The sequence below is a fragment of the Piliocolobus tephrosceles genome, chromosome 13, assembly GCF_002776525.5.
Source record: "Piliocolobus tephrosceles isolate RC106 chromosome 13, ASM277652v3, whole genome shotgun sequence".
NCBI lineage: Eukaryota > Metazoa > Chordata > Mammalia > Primates > Cercopithecidae > Piliocolobus > Piliocolobus tephrosceles.
Window position 1 is genome coordinate 19,449,116 of NC_045446.1, and position 18,539 is coordinate 19,467,654.

Sequence of the window (18,539 nt, forward strand, 5' to 3'; positions counted from 1 at the left end):
GTGGTGTGTACATTTTTTTAACACCTTCTTGGGTAATTCTCACAAAGAGCTGTATTAATTATCTATTGCTGTGTAACAAACTGCCCCAAAACACAATGGCTTAAAACAACAATGCTTATTATCTCAGTTTCTGTGGGGTCAGAAATCCAGTCATGGCTTACCTGGGTCCTTTGGCTCAGAATCTCTGCCAGGCTGTGGTCAAGGTGTCCTCTGGGGCTGTGCTTATCTCAGGGTTTGACTGGGGCAACCTCTACCTCCAAGCTCGCTCTTGTGGTTGTTGGCAGGATTCAGTTCTTCCTGCGGTGCTCTCGGGTCTTTCACATGGGGCCCTCTGTAGGAAAGCTCTCAACATTGCAGTGTGTTTTATCAGAGGGAGTGGGTGAGAGAGAGCAAGGAAAATGGAATGTCATTTTTTCGGTAATCTAATCTTAGCAATATTGTCTTCTCACATTTGCATATTCTGTTCATTCGAAGCAAGTCACTAGGTCCAGCCCATATTCAAGGACGGGGGATTATACAAGGGCATGGACACCAAGGGACAGGACCCTGAGAGGTGTCATCATAGATGCACCTACCATGGCGGCTCTGGTGTGAGAATGCTTGGTCTAGACCAGAGCTTCTCCAACCACCTGTGAGAGAGGATGCAGTTTAGCTTAGTTTAGGTTTGTTATAGTGCTCACACTCAATTTCTATATTTATCACAAATGAGTAAAAAAGTAACAACAACAAAAAATAGTTCATCAACTGGTCTCTACACATAAACCCCACTTTTCATAGCACCTGACTAGACCCTAGAGTCACATAAATATTGCCGACATTTGTCGAGGGTTGGCTGGGCTAGCCTCTGTCCTAAGAGCTCTGAGTGGGTTAGCCTATCTAATCCTCAATCCAGCCCCAGGAGATAGATGCTATTGTTAGCATCCCCATTTTACAGATGAAGAAACTGGGCACAGAGAAGTTAATCAATCAGACCCAAGGTCACACAGCAAGTAATTGACAGAGCCCAGACTCCAACTAAGCTGTCTTGTTTTAGAGCCTGAATACCTGATCAGCAGGATATATTTCATTTTATACATGTTAGTGGGTATAATCGCCAGTATTAGAGCCCAGAGCAACAGACTCTTGCAGGTCCCTCTGCCCTGGCCTCACTACCCCCTTAGCAGGGGCTTAGCTATACTACAGACCCCAGCAGCAGCAGTGGTCCATAGTTGGCATCATCTGAATACTGGATTCTCAACTAGATGCTTCTTCTCTGCCCTCCCCTTTTTTAAAGTTCAAATTTAAGGAGCAAAGTCCTGAAAAATGCCCCCTTTTTCAGCTGGATCTGCTTCCCCCACCTGCAACCTCCTGGGTGGTGCAATGCTACTGTAAGAGGGATGTCTCAGCATGAAACCCCAAATTAATAAACAGCCGTAAGGTGAAAAATGAATCATGTCACAAAAGGGGTCACCTAGCATCTTTGGTAGGATTAAAGGTTTGTTTACAGATCATTCACTACGTAATTAATTTTTGGTTTTCCAACATAACCCCATAAGGGAAGGGCAGCATCTGTCCTGTTTACTCCCATACTCCGAACACTTAGCGTAGGACCTGGCTTGTAGTGGGGCTCAATAAATATTTGTTCATTAAATGAAGGTTCAGGTTCCACCCCCCATGCCATCTGTCTCTGCCTGGATTATTACCGGAGGCAGAGCTAGAGGCGTCTGTGCTGCCCTTCATGAGGAAGCAGGAGCCGGAGAACGGTGGGCGGGGCCCGGGAGGAGGAAGGACAAGCACAGGGGCATTACCGAGCCACTGCCACTTGGCATTCAGGGTGACTGTTGGATCTGCAGGGTCATCTTCCAAAAGGCGACTGAAGGCACTTTTGGGAACACTGAGGAGGAGGAAGGAGAATTCATTGCCTGTCTTCCTGCTCACGGTGGTCGGGTTCCTCCCATAGAGGTGTTTGTTGTTTTTTTTTTTTTTCTCTCTCTTTCTCTCTTTTTTTTTTTTTCAATTTATTATGGTAAAAGAACATAACATAAAATTTACCATCTTAACCATTTTTAAGTATACAGTTCAATGGTTTTGTGTGTGTGTGTGTGTGTGTGTGTGTGTGTGTGTGTGTGATAGGATCTCCCTCTGTTGCCCAGGCTGGAGGGCAGCAGTGCAATCTCGGCTCACTACAGCCTTCACCTCCGGATTCAAGCGATCCTCCCACCTCAGCCCCATGAGTAGCTGGGACTACAGGCGTGCAAAACCATACCCAACTAATTTTTTTTTTTTTTTGTAGAAATGGGGTCTCACTATGTTGTCCATGCTCATCTAGATCTCCTGGGCTCAAGCCATCCTCCTGCCTCAGCCTCCCAAAGTGCTGAGAGTATAGGCATGAGCCACCATTCCCAGCCTCAGTTCAGTGGTATTAATTCATTCAGGATGTTTTACAAACACCACCACCGTCCATTTCCGTAACACTTTTTGTTCTGTAAAACTAAAAATCTGTACCCATTGAATAATAACTTCCCATTTTCCCCTCCCCCTCCCTCTGGCATCTACCATTCTACTTTCTGTCTCTATGATTTTGAGGACTCTAAGAATTTCATTTGAGTGGAATCATACAATAGGTGTCTTTTTGTGACTGATTGATTTCACTTGGCATCATGTCCTCAAGGTTCACCCATGTGTAGCATGTGTCAGAATCTTCCTCCTTTCTAAGGCAGAATAATACTCCATTGTATAGATATACCACATTTTGTTTATTCATTCATCTGTTCATAGATATTTGGATTGCTTCACTTTTTAGTGATTGTGAATAATGCTACAGTGAACATGGGTGTAAATATCTCTTCCAAGACCCTGCTTTCGATTATTTTGAGTATATATCTGGAAGTGGAATTGCTGGATCATACGGCAATTTTATTCTTTTTTTTTTTTTTTTGAGACAAGGTCTTGCTCTGTGACCCAGGCTGGAGTGCAGTGGCATGATCTTGGCTCACTGCAACCTCTGCCTCCCAGGTTCAAGCGATTCTCCTGCCTCAGCCTCCTGCGTAGCTGGGATCACAGGTGTGCACGACCAGGCCCAGGCGAATTTTTGTATTTTTGGTAGACGTGGGGTTTCCCCATGTTGGCCAGGCTGGTCTGGAACTCTTGACCTCAAGTGATTCACCCAATTCTTTCTCCCAAAGTGCTGGGATTATAGGCGTGAGCCACCATGCCTGGCTATTTTTCATTTTTTAGGGAACTACTATACTGTTTTCCACAGCAGCTGTACATTTTACATTCCCACCAGCAGTGCACAGAATTCCAATTTCTTCACATCCTCACCAGTGCTTGTCATTTTCTGTTTTGTTGATAGTAGCCATTCTAATGGGTGCCGGGTGGTATCTCACTGTAGTTTTTATGGCATTTCTCTGGTGATTAGTGATGATGAGCATCTTTTCATGTGCTTATTGGCCATTTGCATATCTTCTTTAGAGAAGTGTCTATTTAAGTCCTTTGCTCATTTTTGAATCAGGTTGTTTGGGTTTTTGTTGCTGAGTTCCCCTGTGGAGCTTTAACTCTCTGCACATCTGGGTTGCTTCTGAGTGGACAGAGTGTTCCTGGTGTCTCACACCTCAGCAGGCATGGAGAAGTCCCAGGGCAGAAGGCAAGAGAGGTATGGCTTGAGCCCCATGTGAGACCCTGTGGGGCTGTGCCCATGGACAGCTGGTTGGACGCAGTGGGAGGAGCAAGCAGCCAAAGGTCCCAGGGACAGGTGAGGCTGGGAGAATCTAAGGAGGTACATTTGAGAGGTCTGATGCACATCTGAGGGTGTGATTCTTCTATCCAGATGCACATACAATGCCAAGCACAGCTATGCACCCATCCCCTAATTGTTGAATGCCTGTCTCCCCTGGAAATCTTACCTTATTCATCCTGCAGATATGCTTCCCAGGCCCTATTCCTGGGCGTCAAGGGACACGTAGACAGAGAATATCTGATTCTAAGTCCTGCCCCTCCTGCACCCATGGTGGAAGGCTGGAGCAAGGTCTCTCTCTAGGGCCCTGCTACCCTGAGCACCTCCTTCCCCCAGACGTTATTGTTCTTCACCTAGAACCCTCTCCCAGGCTCCCTCTCTCAACCTCTGAACCTATTTTCGGTTTGTCTGGCACTGAAGTTTCAGCTATTTAAGTGCAAAGATAGATGCATTTGAAAGATGTGATGGTACCAAGTTTGAAATGCAATAAATAAGATTGTACAAGAGAAGGAGATAGGTAATGAGCTGCTGCTTTTGCTCCTTGAAGAGACTCATGTAGCTGTCATCAGACTCTGCTCTTGGCCTGTGCAAAGGTGTAAGTCATTCCTAGCTAAAGCCAGCCATTTGCCACACAGGATAAAGTGGGAAAAGAATAAACAGCAAATGAGGATGCCTTGGGCTGAATGCAGAGATTCAAGAGGGGTTCCTTCTATTCCAGGCCCAGTTTCTCCACACCAGGGTGATGACCTCCTGTGATGCTTGTGAAAAAGGCAATGCATCAGTTTGGGATGCTCTGGGTTGCAAGGCACTAAAGTCCCAATTCAAACTGGCTTAAACAATAAGAACAGTACTACTCATGTAACTTGAAATGCAGAGGCAGGACAGATTGCAGGACTGGTTGGCTGAGCAGCTTAATGACATTGCCATCAAGGACACAGGTACTTTCCGTCTCTCCACTCTGCTGCTCCAAGGCTGACTCACCTTGCAGTCACAAGGCAGGGCCACCCGCTTCCTGTCCAGGGAGGAGGGGACTTCTACTACTGTGGAATCCAAGTCCCTCCCTTCCATCTGGGTTGGCTTCCCCAGGACGGGTGCCAACCCCTAGGAATCAGTCACCAAGATAATGCCAAGAAATGGAAAGATCTGACCTCTTCCTGAGAGCTGGGGATGGGATGGAACCTAGACAACCTGGTGATGTGGAGGGTGGGTGGAGGGGAGAGGGAATGGGTATTGGTAGACAACCAAGAAATGCCCAATCTTTTGCTCTAGGAGTGCATTTTAAGCTCTGGTAACAAGCTCCTGAGATTATCAGGGACACACAAATTGAGATCCACTGAGGAGGGAGGAAGGCAGAGCCAGACTCTGTCACGACTTGAGGCAACACAAAGTGAACTTCACTCAGAGCTGAGCCCAGTGATTATTTCCCCCTTGAAAATGCAAAATCATCCAAATTGCATCAAACTGGGAATGAAGCCCAGCCCTTTTCTCAGATGATTGAATTGGGATGAAACCAAATATAAACACAAAAAATATTTCCCAGGCCACCCAAACAGTCTTAGTTCTGGTCCCAACCAAGTGACAGCAGAGGGTGACTTTAAGTCAGGTGTGTGCTGAGGCCCAGCTGGGAGCACTTTTGTGCCGATGAATGGGAGGGAGTGGCAGCAGGTGGGCCCCTGAGATGCTGTGGTTGTCATTTAGAATCCAGTGGCAAGACCAACAGGGATTTTGCAGTGGGGGGCGAGGGGGTGGTGTTGAGAAGCAGCAGCTGCAGGGCAATGGAAATGACGTGAATTTTGAAGTGAAAACATCTAGAGGCTTTATGATACATACCACTTGTCAGTTGTATGATTGCGAGCTCCCCTGAGCCTCAATTTCCTCATTGTGAAACAGTAGGATGAAGGTAATACAGAGTTATATGAAATATTGAAGGTGGAGGTGACTTTGTATAGGATAGAAAGATGGCAACATTAGTCATTGCTCTGTGTCTCTTCCAAGGGCCCTGAGCATCTGGTGTCAGGAGCACAGACGTTTACTCCCCCAACCCCGGTCTTCACCCCTGCCTTCTAAATCCCCCTCTCTTTCAAGGTCTCAGTCACACCCTGGCTCCTCCCTGAAGGCCAGCTTGGCCTCCCAGGCACCTCTGATTGTGCCCTGCATGTACTGTGCACTGGCTATCAGGTGTTATTTACACATACTGCCTTCCGTCCGCTTCTGTGTTGCGGTCCTGAGTGGCCAAATATACTTATTTATTTCACCTGTTTGTGATCATCTCCAACTCACCTATACCTGAAAATAAAGCAATGGTGTCTCTCACCTCTTTGCAGCCTAAAAAAGCAACTCAGAATGTGGAGTGGGATAGCCTGCAAATCACCTGTCACTTGAGGTGACAACCCAGAGAGGTGGAATTACCTGCCCAAAGTGACCCAGCTCCAGCGGCAGGGTTGGTACCGGAAGCCAGCCTCCTTGATGGCAGTGACACTCTCAGTGGGGGTGGAGGTACAAAGGGGGCCTGATTTTGCAAATCATACATGTCCCTCCCAGGGTGACTGGTGGCTGTGTGTAACAAGGTAACGATAAATGTTTCTGATGGGGACTGCTGTGCTGGGGAAAGATTTGGAGGCAGGAAAAAATGTCAAGAGCCCTGGGGGCAGTGGGCTTTGGGCCAGGCTGATCTAGGCTTACTCTGCTGCTGCCCTCACCAGCTGCATGATTGCAAGTGACTTCACTCCACTGTAGTCAGAAATGCTTTTAGAGCCCATGTGTGCCAGGCACACTCAGTGGTGATCAGGATACAATCAGGTCCTCGCTTGGGTTACATTATAATCTGCTGTGCCGTGTTTCTGAGAGAAGAACTGAGGGTTTCTTAAATCTCCTCTGAGCCTCAGTTTCCTTATCTGTACAAGAGGGATAATCTCTACCTTTTAGGGAAGTTCAGAAGAAAACCCGTGGAAATGCAGGGGCAGCAGCGGGATGGGGGGCCCGGCAGGAAGAGGTTGTCCAAGAGGTCACCGAGAGGCCAGCCCCTGTTTCTTGCCCCTTTGGGCCCTGCTGCAGCTTCTTATGTCCAATGGACGAAACTAATTAAGGAATGTCCCTATCACCTAGGTCCAGCCTCTTTCGGGAATGGTTGGGGACAGAGTCTCAACCAGGGCAGAATGTCCAGGATTCATCCTGGGATAATTAAAGAGGGTACAAAAATTAGAAACACAACGTTTTGAAATAGTGCAAACTGTTAAGTGCCTCTCCTTCCAGACCAGGTCCAGTCCCACCCCTAGGCAGTGCAGGGTCACTCCTGCCACTGGGCAGGGCAGCCTGAGTCCTGCTGCCAGCCATTTGCACCCACTACCCGCTTCAGCCATAGAGATGGGAGGGCCAGGAGGGCCAGCAGGGCTAGCGTGGAGGGCAGAAGGCTTCTTGGGAGACTCAGTCATAGATCTCAGTCTTCAGATCTGCCTGTCTAACCTGAGGGCCCTTTTGTGGGCTGCCCACCCAGGTGCCAGAAATTTAAGCTCTAGACCTGGTCTTCAATCCTGAGGACCGGGAAGGCTCCTCTTGCTACCTGTCATATAACTTTGAGTCTCTCAAATGGAAGGGAGAGACAGAAGATCCCACTTCTCTGTGTGAGGGGCCCCATGTACTTAAGGGTTGACAAGCAGGTGGGTCTTTTCGAAAAGAAAGATTCCCCTTTTTTCCGAGCGAAAAGGGCCTAGCCTAGAGCACACAACTGGACAAGTGGTACACAGGCTGCATTTTGGCTTCTACTCTGTCCTCATCCAGAGACTTTTGTGCAGTGCACAAACCATACAACATGGCAGCCCTAGTCACAGGTATTTATTGCATGCTCCCTGTGAGCTGACACCATGCTAGGCACAAGGGACACAGCAACTTGATGCCCAGTGACAGTCAGTGTGGGTGGAGGTGCAAAGGGAAATTGGTTTTGCAAGTCATGCATGTCTCTCCCAGGGTGACTAGTTGCTGTGTGTAACAAGATAATGACAAATGTTTCTGATGGGGACTGCTCTGCTGGGGAAAGACCTGAAGACAGGACAAACATCAAGAGCCATGGGGGCAGTAGGCTTTGGACCAGGCTGATCTAGGCAGGAGGAAGACATGACATAATTCCTGTGCTAATAGATCTCACATGCTAGTGGGAGATACTTACTACAAACAGGCCAGCCTATGACCAAAACAATATAGGGTGAGATCAATGCTGTGAAGCAAAAGAGTGGGATGTGGTGATAGAGAGGGACAGGCTTGGGGGAGGGATTTAATTTAGATTGGAAGGTTAGAGATGGACTCCTTGGTCAGACTTCAGGTATGAGGTGGAGCCAGCCATGCAAAAAGCAGGTGGAGGTAGGGGTGGGCGGTTTGGGAGAAAAAGTTAGGGGCTGGAAGCTGGACCAAGGAAAGAGCCCAAGCTGTTTGAGAAGCAGGGAGCTCAGTGACTGGAGGTGAGCTAAAGAAGGATTGGGGGCGATATCAGACAGATGAGCAGGATCAAGCTAGGCAAGCTACAGAGAGTCTGGATTTTGCTCCACGTGTGGTGGGAGCCACTGGCATTTCTGAACCATTAGGTGGAGAAGAGGAGGGAAGAAGGGAGAAGGGAGAATGAAGAGGCAAGGGAGCAGGTGAGAGCAGCAGAGGGGGAACCACCTGCAGCAGGTCCAGGCAATACCCATGGGCACAGCCATAGGATGGATGGGCCGATGGATGGAGGAGGGATAGATGAACAGGGCCCACATCTCAGTGGATTGTGGATTTGAGTGGGTTTGGTAAGTTGTGCTCTTTGGAGCAGAATGGAACCACACCTCTCCGTCTGCCTCCTACAACAGGTCAGTTCACAGCTTCTCCCTTCCATGGGGGTAAACAGACAGGAGTGCTCCTTTGTGGACTAATCAGAGTAATTTGTGTTTGCAGTTCAACGTTAAAAAATCCACAGAACCTGTTCAGCCCCGTGCCCTCCTCAAGTTCCCAGATATCTATGGACCCAGGCCAGCTGTGACGGCTCCAGAGGTCATCAACTATGCAGACTACTCACTGAGGTCCACGGAGGAGCCCACTGCACCTGCCAGCCCTCAACCCCCGAATGACAGTCGCCTCAAGAGGCAGGTCACAGAGGAGCTGTTCATCCTCCCTCAGAATGGTAGGGGTCTCCTGCCCTCTGCACTTCCATGGGCAGCACTCCAGTGGGGTTTGTCAATGTCTCTGTAGATGCTGTGTGTAACCTGATGAGGAGGCTGAGTGCCCCAGCATTTGGCGCCAGCCAAGCAGGTGGGCACTAGGCCTTAGAATCATGATCCTTCCTTCCTGACAACGTGTTGCCATAGCACTTCTCCCCCAGGCTGCCAACTTTCCACTGGGAAATGGAGTCCCTTTCAAGTCATATGTGTGCAACTATAAGAGAGGATAAAGAGCCATGGTTAAAACCATAGGCTTCAGAGTCATGGGTTTAATTTGCTGCCCTTTCATATACTTGCTATGTGGCATGGGTCATGCTGTAACTCCATGAACCTCAGTTTTCTCATCTATAAAATGGGACTAGACTATGATCTGTCTGGTAGGGGAGTTGTAAAGTGTAGATAAAATAACACACATAAAATGCTTAATTCAGGGCCTGGCACAAAGGAGGTAACAAAAAACATATTGGATTTTTTATTGTTTTTTTGAGTTAAGATCCCAAGCAATTTTTTTTTTTGAGTTGGGGTCTTGCTCTGTCTCCCAGGCTGGAGTTCAGTGGCATGATCATGGGCCATTGCAGGCTCAATCTCCCAGGCTCCGGTGATCCTCTCACCTCGGCCTCCTGAATAGCTAGGACTACAGGTGCATGCCACCACGCCCAGATAATTTTTGCTTATTTTTTGTAGACATGAGATCTCACTATGTGGCCCAGGCTGGTCTCAAATTCCTGGGCTCAAGTGGTCTTCTTGCCTTGGCCTCTTGAAGTGCTGGGGTTACAGGCATGAGCCATCACACCCAGCCAAAATATATTGCTACTATTTCTACTCTCCTTTTCATCAGCATCAACATCAAGAGTACAGAACCTTTAGGAGCACCATGCTGCTGCTGGGCACTGGGGAAGATATGGGAAGAAGAGACACAGTCGTCCCTGACCCAAAGAATATGTAGGCCTTTTAGAAAGACAAAACATAAAGCAGGGAGAATGGATTGTTGTGTAGTCTCTTGTTTTGTTTTGTGTGGTTGGTGAGGGAGCCAGTGGACACAGATGCCGCCTAATGGACTGTGACTTTGACCCCACGTATTGTCTTGGTGTGGCCACTGTGATTCTGTGCACAGCTGGGAAGACTTGGGTTTGGGTTCCTGGCATAGGTGATAGAGATGGGAAAGGTGTAATCTGGAAAGCAGAACCCCAGTGTGGGTGGCAGTGACGATTTTGCCTTTCTTAACAGGTGTGGTGGAGGATGTCTGTGTCATGGAGACCTGGAACCCAGAGAAGGCTGCCAGTTGGAACCAGGCCCCCAAACTCCACTACTGCCTGGACTATGACCGTCAGAAGGCTGAATTGTTTGTGACTCGCCTGGAAGGTACTGCTCTTATTTGACTCTCGTGGGCTTCTGTGTATCTATCTGCCCTGGAGGAGCTGTGCAGACAGGATGGATCATCCGCAGCTGGAGGGAGCACAGGATTAGGACTCTAACAACCAGACCCTGGAACACATGGAGCTTAGACACAAAGATTTCCCACACCCCCAACACCAACAGTCCAAAGTGAGGATTCCTGGTTGACACATTTTTTCTCCAAATGGTGATTCAAGGACCAGGCTCCTTCCAGCTGTGGCTCCATAACCCCCTCTTTGTCATCTGTATCCTTGCCATCTGTATCTGGCAGATGGAAGGAGAAAGAGAAGGAGAGGGCACGATCATTCCTTAACAGCCCTTACCTGGACTTGGTGGACGTCACTTCCGCTTGCATCCCATTGGCTATAACTCAGTCACATGAGCACACCCAACTGCAAAGCAGGCTGGGAAATGTGAGTTGGCGGGTGCCTGGGAAGGAAAGGCAATGAGTTTGGGGTGAAGAGCTAGCCATCTCTGCCACAGATGAATCTGAAATTGGACAGGGCTTTGTGCTGTACACAGAGGGTGTTGCGAGTGGTCAGAAAATTTCTACAATCTAAGAGCCAAGCAGCCTAAGGGTGGCAGGATGTGCTTGGTTTCTCTACCCTGACAGTTCACTTTAAGGACAGCAAATAAAGCTAAGACTTTGCAAAGGAATCAGGGCTAACAATGGGGTCAGATAAATTGGAATTTTGTATATAATTCTATTTTCTTTTTCCTTGTATTATCTTATTATTATTAGAGTCTTTTTCCTTGTATTATCTTTTAAGATTTTAAAGCACCTTCCTCCTATACTTTATTGTGTTTGGTCTTCACACTAGTGCATTTTACAAATTAGGAAACTGAGGTCTGGCAAGTCATATGACTTGTCAAAGATCACTGCATCTAACTGGTGACAGAGCCAGGACTAAGCAGTCCCTTGAAGTTCAGTGGAAAGCTCTTGCTATTAAGACACATAGCCTCAGTTCTTCATCTTCTCTTCCTGTGAAATGTCAGCTACCACTTTCCAAATGATCACTGAAGAGCCAGTCAGAAAAGCACCAAAGGTGTAAATTTCTGGGCAGATCCACACATTGTGAAGCTTTGAAAACACCAAGGTTCAGAACATAAAGCCACACTCACTCATGAGGTAAGAGCCAAGTGATTCGCATGGAAAATGGTTACGTGGTGACTATTTAAAGTTCAGAACAAACAGTTATGTGTCAGCAGCACCACTAGTAAAGGTCCCCAGTAGCAAGCCCTGGCACCTTGGCAAAATTTCAGAATCCAGAGTTCAGGGGGCTCCAGGAAATGCCAAGTCTTGTCCCTGTTCTCCAAGAAAGAGAATCGGCGTGTGCTGAGGCCAGCCTCCTCAAATGATCTATTTCTAAATGTCTCAGTGAAAGGCGATTCCCTGGTGCCCGGCATGGTCAGCCTTTCAGACACCCAAAGTCACATCATTAAGTTGGATTCCACAGCCCCAAGCAAGGCATGCTTCTGTCCCCTCCACTTGTCCTCAGGAAGTCCCATGCCTGTGTTGTTCTCCTTGCCTGCAGCTGTGACCAGCAACCACGATGGAGGCTGTGACTGCTATGTCCAAGGGAGTGTGGCCAATAGGACTGGCTCTGTGGAGGCGCAGACAGCCCTAAAGAAGCGGCAGCTGCACACCACCTGGGAGGAGGGCCTGGTGCTCCCCCTGGCGGAGGAGGAGCTCCCCACAGCCACCCTGACGCTGACCTTGAGGACCTGCGACCGCTTCTCCCGCCACAGTGTAGCCGGGGAGCTCTGCCTGGGCCTGGACGGGACATCTGTGCCTCTAGGGGCTGCCCAGTGGGGTGAGCTGAAGACTTCAGTGAAGGTAGGGTTACCCCTGGGTTAGAAAGGGAAAACTTGCCAGTGCAGCTTGGGATGGCAGAACCCGGTGTCCTCCCAGCAACTCTAGGCCAGGTCTTAGGGAACAAGCCTCAGAGACCTCCCTGGCTTGGGGCTGGAAGGGAGGTTGGAGTATTGAATGGAGCAGAGGGCTAGAGGATCTGGGATCCCTAGTGTCTGCTCCTAGTCTTGGCTCTAACTTGCCATGCAGAGACTCTTTTTGCCATCGTGGAAAATGCCATGCTGCGTGTATTACTGCTATGAAGTATTGTCCCTATTTCAATCCAGTTATACTCCGTGCGCTCCTACTATGTGCCAGACACTGCAGGGCATTCTACCTTCCTTCCTTTGTGCAGGTGAGCATGAAGCGGGGAAGGGTGGAGCTCCACCACTCAGGAGTGTACAGACTAGGGCACAAATTGGCACAGACAAATGATGATGATATCAACATGTTCCACTCTGAGCCATGTAAGAGCAACCTGACCAATGTGCTCTGATAAACAATTCTAGAAGGCCCCGTGTGTTGGGCTCTGAAGGAGCAATCAGGGCTGGGGGCAGGCCCAGAGCCCGGTGATCCACGCAATCCCCAGACTCAGGATGTTTTACCCATATCTGCTGTTGGGGGGCCACGAGTGGGAAAGAAGGGTCTTCTGAGATGTCGCAGCCCTCAAGAGAGGGGATCCCTGGGGAGCATCCTAGGTGTGACAGGAGGGGAGGAAGCTTGGGAAGCCATGGTGGCTGTTAGCCAGGGCCCCAGCCTGGTACCAGACCTCACTGAATTACCCTCATTGCACAGCTGGGAAAGAGGGACAAACCTGGAGGGAAGGGGCACAGGACTGAAAACTGTGACATCTAGAAGGACAAGCTTCCATGGGCCCTTAACCCACTCCCACTCCCCACTCTCCATCTTGGCACAGCAGGCCACACATCTGCCTCTTCCTTGGAATTTCGAGGGAAGGGCATCTTCTTTCTGCTCAACAGAGGAGACTTCTGACCTTCAGCTGATCCCTGCCCACACACTCCCTTCTTTTTCCTGCCAGTCTCCCCAGAGCTTGGATTGCAATCAAACACCCACCTCCTGGGAGGTGTCTTTTGGTGGTTCTTGTCCCTTGATGGATTTGTTGAAATTCCAAACAAACTCCTGTAGGAATTTCGGGAGAATTACTCTAAGGCTGCATGCAGGGATAGATGTGTTTTTTGGATGCCTCACAGGGCATCACCTCCTTCGAGGTGTGGTTATTGCCAGTTGCCTCTGGGCATGATCTACCGTCATATGCCCCAGCACTTCATTGACATTACTGGTCCCTCTGTTGATGAAGCAACCTCCTGGAGTTGGAAAGAACTATCTTTTCAAACAAAGTAATGAATTATAACTCTCCCGCTGCCCCAGGAACCTGATGGGCCCAGGCAGGGATTCTGAAACTGTTCTCTTATGGCCCTAGAGGACAGAGGTGTCCCAGGAGCTTGGGGGTGGCGGAAGGTGAAGGGTAATGGGGAATTCTAGCCTCCTTCCCCCTGCTGCATTCTGAGTAGCATTTCTTTGCTCTGTTTTGTATGTTGGATTTGACTATGCGGTATGTGAAAAATAACATTTGGAGGCAAACAAAGAAATTGCTATTGAAGTGCATGCCACATAGAATTCTTCTGTGCCTTGCTCTTTTCTGCAAGGGTGGAGACCCCAGAATTGATTGGTAAATGGTTTCAAGGATGCCTGTTGGATGCAAATCCAGCACGACCCGAGCTTCAGCATCTGTTGCTGGGTCAGAAGCCATCCCCAGGTGAGACTCCCCTCCTGTGTCTCCTCTTCTGTTTCAGGAGCCATCTGCAGGAGCTGGAGAGGTCCTTCTATCCATCAGCTACCTCCCAGCTGCCAACCGCCTCCTGGTGGTGCTGATTAAAGCCAAGAACCTCCACTCTAACCAGTCCAAGGAGCTCCTGGGGAAGGGTGAGTGAGACGTGAGAGGATGGCCAAGGCCCATCCAGTTACCGGGACTGTGTGCTGAGGGAGGTGGTGCCTGGGAGGAAATGGTCACAGGTAAGCAGGGAGGTGGAATATGAGCACATCTACCGAGCCATACTCAGCTGTGTTCTTCACCCTAAGTTCACAAACTGATTTTCAAGGACACACTCACTTCTTCGAGTTCACATCCGTTTACTGTTGGGCCAATCCCATCCATTAGGACCCAAGTGTGAGCCACCTGGGGCTCCCTACCTTGGAGATCCACTATGAGAACCATCAGCCCTAACCACAGAGCACAAGAAGCCAAGGGTCGGACTATAGCCGTGGAGTGAAGGGCCTGGACTGTTGGGAAAACTTGGCCCAGACATTGTCACCCACATCTGACTGGACCCACCTTTCAGGCAGCTGTCAGGAAGCCCAGGTTCTTCCCCTCCTGTCTGAACTCACCACCACTGCACTCCCCCCACCCACCCGTCTCTTCTCTCTTCTCAGCCTTTTGCCAACTGCCACCCTCACACCAGCTGAGTGTGGGTGATGGCAGAAGGTGTGTGGGTACATGGGCTGAGGCCTGAGGTTTCAGGCATCTGTGCCCCATATACCCAAATAAGCTTTTCTTCAACACCCCGGAAGCCTCAGTTTTTCCTTATGGATACCCCAGCCCAGGTTCAGCATCTTGGAGACCAAAGCAAGCTCTCCTATATCAGCAGGAAAGCATCCTCAGCTAGCCAGATAATACCTGGACTGGCAGCCACATGCTCTTAGCAAGATATAAATAAGTCTCTATTTATAGCAGAGTACAAATAAAGAATTGCCACTGCATTCTGAATTTCAAGCAAAAGACTTGGGGCTAATGAAATGAGAAGAGTTGGTCTGGCTGGCAGTTTCCTGAGTCAAAGGTCAAAGTTCAGTACTTTTATTCTCATTCCCTTTAGACAATTCTTTGCTTCTTGCTTTCTTTTATAGCTCCTGTCAGGACAATTACAGTAGAACACTTCCTCTCTCAACTATCTCTGCAGAAATAACAAACTAACCTCCTAGGGGTGATAATTACAGCATTAAATACAAAGTAACAATTCTTCTCACATTAGCTTTGGAAACCCTAAGTAATCCAGTCCAGCCTTGTGATGTGACATGAAAGCTCACCTGATGACCTGTTTGTGGATTTCCTCGGGGCCAGCTCTCTTGGTGCAGTGTCCTGAGTTTGGAGGAGTGTGCAGGAACAGGCAGTCTGCCTTCATTCCTCTTCCATAGGAAGTTGGGGGTCTTCAAATAAAACTTTAAAAAGTACAGATCAGAAGAATTCAACCAACCAGCAGGGGATCTCCTATTTTAATAACAGACAAAATTGCTTAGACCAAGAATCAAGGGGATGAAGACTTGGGGGCTGGCTTCATTTTTCTGGTCTGAGTTTAAAATCCAGCTGCAGGACCCCTGAGCTATTGTCATGGACCTGGTTTGATGTGGGGATATGAAGTCATGTAGCAAAGGGTGGTTCCTTCTTGGTACTCTAACATGCCCCAATCACAGGCCACCCAGTGGTCAGCCTTATATATCGTGGTATTGGCTGTTTCCTACACTTTAGTGCAAGTTCTGTAGAGGCAAGAACTTCTGCTGTATCCCCACATCTAGACCAGTGCCTGCCATAGGGTAGGCACTTAATATTTGTTGAATGAATGCATGGCCCAGTGGGGGAGCAGAGAATAATCTCCAATGCAAGGAAGCGAAAGTATCCTGGATCGACTCCTAGAATTAGATTGTCCAGATGGGATGCTTTCCTGCTGTTATAGCAGAGCCTTCTGTGGTCACATAGACTTGGGACCTGTGCTGGGGTATCCAGAAGGAAAAACTGAGCCCTCTAGGATGTTGGGTATATGGGGCACAGATGTCCGAACTCTTGAGCTAGAGATATCATCTTTCTAGCACCAGGAGGGAGCTTTGTCCTGGGCCCTGCCAGATCCCAGAAACTCACTCTTGGCCCTTCTCTCTGTCTCTTTTTCCCCTCTGCCCCTCCCCAGATGTCTCTGTCAAGGTGACCTTGAAGCACCAGGCTCGGAAGCTGAAGAAGAAGCAGACTAAACGAGCCAAGCACAAGATCAACCCCGTGTGGAACGAGATGATCATGTTTGAGCTGCCTGACGACCTGCTGCAGGCCTCCAGTGTGGAGCTGGAAGTGCTGGGCCAGGACGAGTCAGGGCAGAGCTTTGCGCTTGGCCACTGCAGCCTGGGCCTGCACACTTCGGGCTCTGAGCGCAGCCACTGGGAGGAGATGCTCAAAAACCCTCGCCGGCAGATTGCCATGTGGCACCAGCTGCACCTGTAACCAGCTGCCTGGCCGCCTCCCTTCTTGGACAGCCCTGACCCGTCCTCTGCAACCTCTTCTCTGTGCCCCTTCCTCATTCTGACACCCAGAAGACAGTGACAGATGTGTTTGCAAAGCTAGGATGGCTCTCTCATCATACTCCTGTTTCTAAGAAATAAGCAAGACAGAGCAGGACAGTGTGTGGAAATGGAATATGCGGGTCATACTGAGGAATGCATTTTGCCCATCTGTGTTACTGAAAGAGTTGCTTATCAAATACAGTTCCTATGCCTGTTTTATAGGTGGGGTTAGGCCAGATGCAGAGAAAGCTAAATGTGGGAATCATGGATGCAAAGAAGAATTTGGCTTTTTGAAAAACAAGCATTTCAAAAATGATGAAGGAAGCAAAAGTATCCTGGATCAACTCCTAGAGTTAGAGGTTGCCCAGGTGGAAAGAAACCTTAGCCAGCATTCAATCAAGCTCACCACGCAGGGCAGTCACCGGGCAGTTCTCAAACGTTAGCATGTGAAGAGTCACCAGCAGATTCCTGGGCTCACCTGGAGACATTCCTAGTGGGTATTCCTGGTCGAAGCCCAGGAGCCTTCATTTTTAACAAGTTGATGTAGAGGGTGGAGCACTGTACTTGGAGAAATTCCTTCTACAACATTCCACACAGGTTTTCGGCCATAGTCCTTGATGGAGTCCCAAAACCATGGTGCAGCCAGTTCCAATGCTGGACACCTCAACCATCAGTGTGAAATCTGGGGCCTCGGCTTTTTTATTTAATTATTTTAATTCTTAATACTTTAATTTGTGCATCTCATAAGGCCCCTGCTCTTGGACTGAATTTTGCACTTTTTATTGAAGAATTTTATTGTTTTTATCTTAAAATCAGTTTCTATTATCCTTGGGGAGACCATCCCTAACAAAGTACAGGTGGGATCTCCTGTGAGTCATTGGCTGGGTTCTGATTGCTAGATGTCACACCCACCAGCATCACCAAAGTGACTCTCTGAGATAGACCGGTCCCTTCTCAGCGTTCCAGTCACTTCAGGAGGAATTTAGTTATTGACTTAGTCTATGACATCTGGCTACATGTAGGCAGAGAAGAAAGACAATTTTAAAAAGGAAATCAGGTGTTTTGCAACTGTGCCTCCCTCTGTTTTCACTTGAATGGGTAAATGTGTTTTCACTTGAATGGGTAAATAACCAGCAGCTAGGTTTTGAATTCCTACCTTGTTATTCTAAACAGATGTCCACGTTGTTAATTAAATCTAAATTATGAGCCTTGCTGAGTGGATACAGTACTTACCCCTGAACCAGGATTCCTGGGTTCTCTTGTTGACATTGCCCTTCAGAACCTGTTTGGCCAGCTGTATAAGATAGGACTAATGACTAGGAAGCCCACCCCAATGAATGATATAATAGATGAAATAGTGTTCAAAACCTGTAGGCACTCCCTGGCTAAAAACAAACTCTGGGGCCACCAGCAGATCATCTTTAAGCTAAGTTACTATATATATATATATTTTTTTTTTAGATGGAGTTTTGTTCTTTGTTGCCCAGGCTGGAGTGCAGTGGCGCGATCTCGGCTCACTGCAACCTCTGCCTTCCAAGTTCAGGTGATTCTCCTGTCTCAGCCTCCTGGGTAGCTGGGATTACAGGCGCCCACCAACATGCCCGGCTAATTTTTGTACTTTTGGTAGAGACGGGGTTTCACCATGTTGGCCAGGCTGGTCTTCAACTCCAGACCTCAGGTGATCTATCCGCCTCGGCCTCCCAAAGTACTGGGATTACAAATGTGAGCCACCATGCCCAGCCTGTTTTTCACTTTAATTTGGCAGCTGAGAATGCCCAGAAAGTGCCGGAAGCATCGTGGTATTTCCAGAACCATGGATTCTGCCTTTGGACCCCTCTCTATTAACATTAAAACTCTGGGCTTTCAGATGTCACCCTAATCCACTGCCCTAAGACAGAATTCCTAGACAAGATGGGTAAGGGCTTCATTCCTTCAACAAGTCAAGTTATACTTGGCCTCTCCCTGAGACTCTGAGCAGGAACCTTATAACCTATGGTCATTATTTTTTCTTTCTGTACAGATATAGAAAAGCATTAGAAATAACTTCTACCCATCCTCT

General features: G+C 48.4%; 1 protein-coding gene across 2 annotated transcripts in view; it reads left to right on the forward strand.

Moving 5' to 3' along the window:
• SYT13 (synaptotagmin 13) overlaps nucleotides 1–17,687 on the forward strand; it is a 39,349-nt gene extending 21,662 nt beyond the window's left edge. Inside the window, exons 3-8 of one of the 2 annotated variants that reach the window (XM_023215859.1) lie at nucleotides 6,040–6,155; nucleotides 8,633–8,858; nucleotides 10,123–10,257; nucleotides 11,826–12,127; nucleotides 13,957–14,086; nucleotides 16,117–17,687. In XM_023215859.1, the coding sequence (XP_023071627.1) occupies nucleotides 10,146–10,257; nucleotides 11,826–12,127; nucleotides 13,957–14,086; nucleotides 16,117–16,421 (849 nt within the window). In that variant the 5' untranslated portion in view covers nucleotides 6,040–6,155; nucleotides 8,633–8,858; nucleotides 10,123–10,145 and the 3' untranslated portion in view covers nucleotides 16,422–17,687. The remainder of the gene's footprint in view (nucleotides 1–6,039; nucleotides 6,156–8,632; nucleotides 8,859–10,122; nucleotides 10,258–11,825; nucleotides 12,128–13,956; nucleotides 14,087–16,116) is intronic. The other variant, XM_023215858.1, reaches the window with a different exon arrangement.
• Nucleotides 17,688–18,539: the final 852 nt, after the last annotated feature.